This window comes from Uncinocarpus reesii, genomic scaffold (assembly GCF_000003515.1).
Source record: "Uncinocarpus reesii 1704 scaffold_3 genomic scaffold, whole genome shotgun sequence".
In the NCBI taxonomy this organism is placed as follows: Eukaryota; Fungi; Ascomycota; class Eurotiomycetes; order Onygenales; family Onygenaceae; genus Uncinocarpus; species Uncinocarpus reesii.
Window position 1 is genome coordinate 3,477,305 of NW_003052498.1, and position 8,492 is coordinate 3,485,796.

The 8,492-nt window shown below is 47.3% G+C and overlaps 2 protein-coding genes across 2 annotated transcripts; one reads left to right on the forward strand and one right to left on the reverse strand.

Moving 5' to 3' along the window:
* Window positions 1–3,005: 3,005 nt before the first annotated feature.
* UREG_05960 (uncharacterized protein) lies at window positions 3,006–3,989 on the reverse strand (the record flags this gene model as incomplete). The annotated part of the gene is made up of 4 exons (XM_002585225.1): window positions 3,006–3,022; window positions 3,104–3,276; window positions 3,334–3,873; window positions 3,931–3,989. 4 exons carry the CDS (start codon window positions 3,987–3,989, stop codon window positions 3,006–3,008), a joined length of 789 nt encoding a protein of 262 aa, XP_002585271.1.
* Window positions 3,990–4,802: 813 nt separating this feature from the next.
* UREG_05961 (uncharacterized protein) lies at window positions 4,803–6,492 on the forward strand (the record flags this gene model as incomplete). The annotated part of the gene is made up of 5 exons (XM_002585226.1): window positions 4,803–5,238; window positions 5,298–5,554; window positions 5,604–5,656; window positions 5,715–6,404; window positions 6,462–6,492. 5 exons carry the CDS (start codon window positions 4,803–4,805, stop codon window positions 6,490–6,492), a joined length of 1,467 nt encoding a protein of 488 aa, XP_002585272.1.
* Window positions 6,493–8,492: the final 2,000 nt, after the last annotated feature.

An 8,492-nucleotide genomic window follows, 5' to 3' on the forward strand; every position in this document is an offset into this window, starting at 1 on the left:
TCTAGCTCGAGCTACTGCTTTCTCTTCCTCATTAAGAAATCGCGCTTTGCTTGAGCTATCAGGAGGAAATAATACGTCACCGGCGCCATCAATATCGTCGGCAAACTTCTACAAGGAATAGTAGACGCCACGGAGCTAATCTCGATTTTCCAGACGTAATGCCATACGCCAGGGCACCGGCGAACGTGTTTGCGACGGGGGCAGCGGCAAGAAAGTAACCGCAGCGTAGCCCAAGTTCATGCCGACGGTAAAAAAATGAAAGTAAAAACGGAATCCCCGTGCTAAATCCAGCCTCTGCAGCCCCGAGGAAGAACCGTAGCGCCATCTCGCCGGCCCAGGATTGAACGGCAGCCTGACAAGTGGCAAACAGCCCCCTGAATTCTTTAGCAAGCACTTCCAGTTACTACCGCATCAGTCGCAAACTGACCAAGCAAAAACGACAATGGTCGCCCAAATATGTGGTGGCAGAATTTTCCACATAAGCCCTTGGAATTGGAACGTGATATACGAAATGTAAAAGATCGTCAAAAACCACGTGTATTGGGGCCCGTTAAGCTGGAGATCCTTGCCCATTCCCGCGATTCGAGCGTTCCCAATGTTTGTCCTGTCGAGGAAGCTCAGGAGATCTATTGCATATGGTCAGCTTCGGCGTCAAGGTGGTTGGAACAGGGAGTGTATCGCTAACGCTCCGTTCCAAAATAACATACATAAAGTTGACAGCAGCGTCATTACCCTCAAATCCAACTTCCGCACGATCCGCTTCTCAATTACCGGGTCAATTGAATCGCTCCTTGAATTTTCGACCGTACTTGGCGACGGACTTTCCTTCTCACTCGTCGGAGGGGCGCTTCCAGGCACATGTAAACTGGAATTCCCCATAGTAGTGACGTTTTGAATGCCTCTTCTGACTACCCAGTACTTTCTGCGTCCTAGATCTACCTAGGATGTTCCTGTCCAGCATGCTGAAAGGGAGATCCATCCAGTTCTAATAAACTACTGGAAATTAACCAATTATTGTTCCACTACATCAAAGCCAATGCTTAATTGCAGTTATTCCTAGGGAATGCTGGTCTCAAGCACGAACAGTGATGGCCCTATAAGCTCCAAGGATCGACACGCGACTGCAAACGGCTCATTGACGAACACCACACATGGTGCAAAAAGGCTGTTGTGAAACTTGGATACCTTCTGAGGGTGCCAGGTCAAGCTTTGAATAGAAGTAACCTTGTGTGCTGCCTATTGTCCATGTTCTTTGGAATGTTATTTTCCAAATACCTTTTTATCTTCTTTGGCACTCGACTCTGCATTACAGTGCAGCATATCTTTGTTAGTTCAATTGCTTTTTCAGCAATTTTTCAAGATAAACAATGAAGGGGCTTATCTAACTAAGGAGATTTGGGGGTCCAGAGTTGTGATAAACAAGGTTCCCATATTATACCATCAGGCAATTCTCATATTATCCTCTGGGGAATACCCTCATGTTTCGAAGCATGAACAGAAACACAAAGTCCCACTAGCTAATTGTGGACCACCCAATTGAGATCGGCACCGAAGTGGCCCGGCTCGAGAACAGCCTCGAAGCCCGCATCGAAAGGAGTGCAGGGCGCTTGCCGTTGGAGTGTGGGGACAAAGAAGTGTTATTTTACACAGGAATGTATTGCCAACTCAACGACATCCAGTACCCGCGCATGAATGACCTCACCTCTCGATACCTAAGGATGCAGTCTCATCTCAAGTCAGGAAATTGATACCGGGAACCTCAAACTCCGCGCATGTCGTGCAGTGATGTCGAAAAGTCTTCTTTTGAGTCACCTCAACTTCCCTTGTGTCAATGTGGGGAGTATGTGTCCGGATTGGGGCCTTTCCCCGGTCACAGACGGGTATTTGCAAGTATGAATGTGCTGGCGTATGTGTGCTTAATACAATTATCCAGCATGGCCACCGCACTTCACTATTCCATATTAAGGGAACCAGCACAGGAAGGCAAAAGGATTAGACTCTCTTCATGATTGAAATGAAGTGATCTTGAGGGACACTACATTTGCCTTTGTTCGCTGGATAATATGTAGATAACCACTAGTTATGTACGGGGGCCTTGATCTTCATAACTGAATAATCAGTCGCTCTATATCGAGTACCGAGGTTTGCTTTGAAGGTTTTTGTACATGTAACCACTGTAACTACATAAAAAGGTGAGTAAGTGCCCCTCGACAAATTCCGAATCTCACACCTGCTTCAATTGCAGACACACCAATTCTAACGCATGATTTAGTCATGTAACCACGATAACCCACGGTGAAACAACGCTTTAAAGCGGGTTACAGACGCAAGAGCCAAGCTTTCAATTAGCTTGCAAATTGGGTATGATTGCTATTGTCATGTCAGACCAATGTAGTGGGACAATCAGGTTCCACACGGTCAGATCTGTAAGATTCTCAAGTGTTGCAGCATGGGCGCTATGGGATTGTTGCCCTTTTTGTCCTATTAAAAAAAGAAGAAGAAGAAGAAGAAAAGAGAAAAAGAGAGAATGGGGAAATAATCCGCAGACAGGTGTGGCTTTATGGCCCTAACCTCAGTCTCCATATGAGAAGTGTGGCTGGCAAATAATTGTAAGCGGGTAGTGAGGTCCATTGATGCAGCTGCTCGCCATCATGCAGGTGTACTTGGGTCTCCAAACAAAGAAATGGGCATCCGGTCACGGTGACAATTCCTAATTAGACATGCGAGGATCACAGTTCCCAAATACTGGACTTGTCTGTACTAGAGATGTATAGAGCGGCCACCACAAGTTGCTATGTGGTCTTATAGTTCAGGTGGATCTTGTTGCTAACAAAGCTATCAACGTAGAAGTAGTACCTCTGCCCCATACTGTGTCCTACGAGCAAAAGAGACAACGGATTTTTTGTGAAACGACTAGTTTCAGTAGTTATTGATTAATAAAGTATCCTATCTATTATCCCAGGACTCATGCGGCCAGGCTTCCTGGAGCTTCCGTTGGCGGGCCTTCAGGTGTAACATACGCCTGGCAGGTGCGGAGTTAGTGATTTTCCACCATTGAGCAACAATAACCAGGACTGGGGGTAACTGTATACCTTTGTCATACCACCATCAACCACGAAATCGGAGCCATTCACAAAGCTACTCTCATCACTAGCAAGGAAAAGAACGGCCTGTGCTTGCTCAACGGCCTCGCCGAAGCGGCCGGTTGGAAAATGAATCTCACGTCTCATGCGCTTATGGGCATCGTCTCCCAGCCAATCTTGGAGAAGAGGGGTGCTACACGGCAAGGTTAGTAAAGTAAGATAATATGCGTAATCAGCAGTAGCGGCATACTTCAAAGGTGCGGGGCATAGAGAATTGAATCTAAACCCTTCTCTCGCGTGGACGATAGCTAACTCTCTTGTCATTGCTAGAACGGCGCCCTTGCTCGCAGTATATGCAAGCTGAGGAGTCGCGCTGCCAACCAACGCAACGACACTTGCGGTGTTGATTATACTGCCTTTTGTCTTCTTATGCCGTCTTAGGCTGAGTACAGCATGCTTACATCCGTACCACACACCCTTGACGTTGATATTGTGTGTCAAATCCCAGATCTTCTCCGCCGTGTCAATAGCATCGGCATCGTCGGCATGCATGATGCCGGCGTTGTTGAAAATAACGTCCAGTCCTCCCCAAGAGTCTAGCCTTTCGACCATTGCTTGGATGTCGGATTCCTTTGACACATCACACTTAACTGCTTCAACTTTGGGGGCGTTGGGGACGGCTGCTTTGACCTTGGCAACGGCCTTTTCAAGAGCTGGCTCAGAAATATCGGCCATTAGGACAGAGGCGCCTTCGCGGGCGAATAGGATGGTGGTTTCGAGCCCGATTCCACTGCAAGCCGTTGGTTAGTCGAGCTTTAACAATTTGATACGACGAAAGCGAACCTACCCTGCGGCACCCGTGACAATGGCGTTTTTGCCTTGAAGACGTCCTCGAGGAGCGGCCATGGTGTATGCGTGCTGTTCTTCAGTTCCGGAAGTTCAAGAAGCTATCGAATGGAGATTAGACAATGTGCAGGATATCGACCATGTATGAAAACGCTCCAAGGCCGCTACTTACGTATTTGTATGTTGCTCTGTTTCGTAGCAAACTTTATCAGCTGGTTTACTGTTTGGATTGAAGATGCCTCAGTCAAACACAAGTCGAGGAGGAGGAAAAGAAAGATTGAAAGGAGGACGCAAGGGCATGAAGGAGATCACAGAAATAACATGCCCGGCCGAGTGACCCATTGAGAACCAACAGCTATTATCTAATAGCTGATCCATAGTTCGTTTCCCCTCTGTGACGGACAGCTTTCTGCTATTCGCCATCGGGAGCGAAGCCGAAGCGTTAAGGTTAAAAGTGACCAAGATAGCAGCGGCTAACTATCCCACAAGCGTCCAAGGAGCATCAGCTGATCCCCAGTCGGTCCGTGGTTAGCGCCAACCTTGCTAGCTTTCCCGGACCGAAGCCGATCGGCTTGATGTTCCCCGTGACTTTCGTCCGATAAGAGAGATAAGAGCGGCTGTGACGCCAAAGCCAAGGAGCCTGGTTGCGTTCCCGCTTTTGGGCCCGCCGCAAAACCACCTCGGTCCCGCCAGCTCCTGGCTTTCCTGCCAGGGACGAAGCTAGATTTGTTTTTCAGCTTCGATTCTCTGGGGGCACTTTTGACTTTGCTTCTTTGCAAGAAAGCGGTTTGGATTTCGAGAGGTTCTCCATTATTTAGAAGCGGTTTTCCTCCAGAACACGGCGTTTTTTCTCCAAGCGACAGTGCCACCATCATGTTGGGAGACAGTGACCCCAAGGAGGTCACGCTTGATAACCTCGAGGCGACACTCAAGTACGATACCCAGGTCAAGCTCGCTGGAATCGACGCCGACGGGATCCTCCGCGGGAAACTGGTCTCCAAGAAGAAATTCGTCTCGATCGCAAAAGATGGCTTTGGGTTCTGCTCTGTTATCTTTGGGTGGGATATGCACGATCAGACATACTTCAAGGAGCTCGCCATTAGCAATAAAGAAAATGGGTATAGAGATATGGTCGCCATCCCAGATTTAAAGAGCTTCAGGAGAATACCTTGGGAGAGCAATGTGCCCTTTTTCCTTGTCGACTTTTATGACCCAGACACTCATGCCCCAATTTCTGCCTGTCCGCGCGGGCTCATGAAAACTGCTTGTGCTGGCATGGAAAAGCTGGGATACAAGGCTATGGCAGGAGGTATGTGCTGATCCGCCCGATTTTCGATCGTACCTATATCTAATCTTTTCCACATGAAGCGGAATATGAATTTTACCAGTTTCGCGTCCCGTCGAATGCAGATGAGGGAGAACGAAACTCCTCTGGGACAGCTAGATTTCTCAAAACAAACCCAGTCGCTGATCTGCCGCCGTTGACGGAAGGGATGTTCGGGTATAGTTTGACGAGGCCGGTTCATAACCAAGAATATTATTATAGGATATTCAATACATGCCAAACGTTCAAATGCGACATTGAAAGCTGGCATACGGAGAGTGGACCGGGAGTATTTGAAGCGGTTAGTCCAAAGCAGTAGATCTCAAGATGAACGCTGACAGTCGCATAAGGCCCTAGAGTTTGGTGAAATCAAGGAGATAGCGGACAGAGCTGGTTTGTTCAAGTAAGTCTTCACACAAGGCTTCTTTCTTAGGATTGTGATGGCTCAGAACTCTTTTTAGATACGTCGTCAAGGCCCTTGGTAGCAAGTATGGTATCACGCCTGCTTTCATGGCTAAGCCCGTTCATGGCCTTCCCGGAAACAGCGGCCATATGCATGTCTCTATCGTGTCCAAAGACGGGAAAAACCTCTTCTTCCGCGAACAGCCCGATCCCTCACCGCCTTATCCCGATGTCGCAAACCTCTCCGACCTTGGAAGATATTTTTTGGCGGGTGTCCTTGCCGGTCTCCCTGATATAATGCCTATCCTTGCCCCGACGATAAACTCCTATAAACGACTCGTGGAGAACTTCTGGGCACCTGTCACAGTTTCTTGGGGGTTGGAACATCGTGCTGCATCCATAAGACTGATAACGCCTCCGACATGCAGTCCAAAGGGCTCGCGACTTGAAATTCGTGTTCCCGGTGCCGATACAAACGCCCATTACGTCCTTGCGGCGATTCTTGCGCTTGGATGGCGAGGCGTAGAGAAGAAACTAGACATTCCCGTCCCGCCGCTGCCGCGCGGCGAGGATGTTGGTGGACAAAGTGACAATGGAGAACGACTCGCCAAATCTTTGAAAGAAGCCGTTATGAGGTTCATGGCGAAAGATAGCATTGCAAGGGAGGTGTTTGGCGACGAGTTTGTTGACCATTTTGGTGGGACGCGAGAGCATGAGGTCAAGCTCTGGGAGGAAGCGGTTACTGACTGGTAAGCTGTGATGTCTCGGTTTTGCCCACTCACTAACGGATTGCTGATTTTGACAAGGGAGGTGAAACGATACATTGAAACCGTATGATGTTTTTGGAAGGGATTACGATACCACGTAATTCCTCCTTTCGTATATACACTCGGGCGTATTCCCGATGATTTCGGCATTTAGTTGCATATGTAAAGCGGCTAACGACTATTTTGGATTGCGGCTCACTGTACCACATCGTAATTATAGATAACTACAAATGAACAGGCTGATCTAGTCTCCCTATTAATTATGAGGCTATTAAGCAACTCCGTATTACGAGCCTTGGTTATTATCCAGAAGCTCCAGTAGCTCAATAGCACCCCGCATTAAGTCAGCCACTAGTTACTTTGCGGACCTTTCTAGGCCGACGTCATCCAGGCTCAAGCTCAGTTTTACCGCGCCAGCGCGGCTATTCTGGCGCTAGCAAGGATGTCGAAATGTGGAGTTCATCTGGAGTAAAATGTTCATCAGGGGAACTCCGCTCTGGTGACTTACCCATACATCTTGCGAATACTAAACCCTCGTGCCCATGTCCTCCGTTTCAGGAGACCTTTTACGCCCTATAACTACGTGTATAAACCCCATAACTACGTGTATTTATACTTGCCTCGGCAAGAGACTACTCGAGGCAGACAAGGCAATTGAGATGCAGCCTTAATCAATTTGGTAAAGCTATATACCTACGTTGGTTTAAAGTAATAATATGGCTCTGCATCCGAATGAGATGATCTCAAGCACTAACAGTAAATTACGTCGATAGTTACCGGAGACTCATATTATATCAAAGCTGTATCGCGTGTAACGATTGAAGAACCGAATCATAGGCTTTACTCTAGACGGGACGATAATTCGAGAAGTGATATCACTCATAATATTCTTTCCCAGGTTTCAGAGCCAAAAGGTTCGAATTGTATGGATCCTCTTCCGCAGATTCCCTTGATGGTGTTTTGATATCGGACGCGTTGTTATGAAGTAATAATACGTCCTGTATGGTTTTTACTGGGTTAACACGCTAGTGTAGTTACCAAATGTTACGGAGTGCTTCGTTATCATTACCCAACCCGTCGCTCTTCTTCTTGGTTATTTGTAGTGACATGGCATGAAAAGAAGCAAAATCTGCTACGCTCGAGATTCGGCTGATGGTATCAGGTGTCCGATTGACTGATTATTGTCCAGAAATAAAACAGGAGATTTGCCAACACTGCTGTAACTAGTGGTTATCCAGAAAGTGCGCAAAGCAAGAATGGCGGCCAATATGAAATTCTCGCGAGCTGAGACATGCGATTAACGGAAGCTGTCAACGTACTTTCCAATGGAAAGGCGAAATTGATAACTAAAGGAGAGCGGCGCAAAGCGGGATATTAAAGCTAGAAATCGGACATCGATTTAGATGAAAGCAGAAAGCTGACGGGCGAAATAAGGGGAGAAAAAAGCATTTTGGGGCAATATAAGCAGGGGAAACACCGGAGAAATTGGTACATGGGAACTGAAAGAATAATTCGACACCGGGCAAGACAAAGGCTTCACAAAGTAATGGCAAACATAGGACAGAAATTACTAAAAGCGGCGATGAGAGGAAGTAACGGTTAAAGAAAAAAAAAGGTCTCATATAACGATAGCAAACCTATTCACCTCCAACACCTGTGACATAAAACCTTGGCAGACACACTCCAGCTTTCCCTCAAAAACTACTTCGCAAAATGGAACTGAAAAGTTCATAAAGGCCCTAACGCTCAAGTGATACGGAAGGCATCGAAGATGACTATAAAGAGTTAGAAAGGATAGACGCGAGGTCCTGGGATAGTCATACCTTCCGAGCCGCGACGACACCCACTTCCAATCCACATTACAGTGTTTACAAACGAGTATCGCTCATCTCCAGTTTCCATGGATATGTCGACACGGTATTTGTAAGTGCTGGGGTTGATTGTATCTGCAACTGACGGGTCTTGGAGTTTTTCGAGCACTTCTTTCGCTCCGGTTAGCCAGCCATTTGTTTTAACAGCAATGTACGCGTGGGGGGTCATCCGCTGTTTGCAAGAGGAAAGTAGACCTAA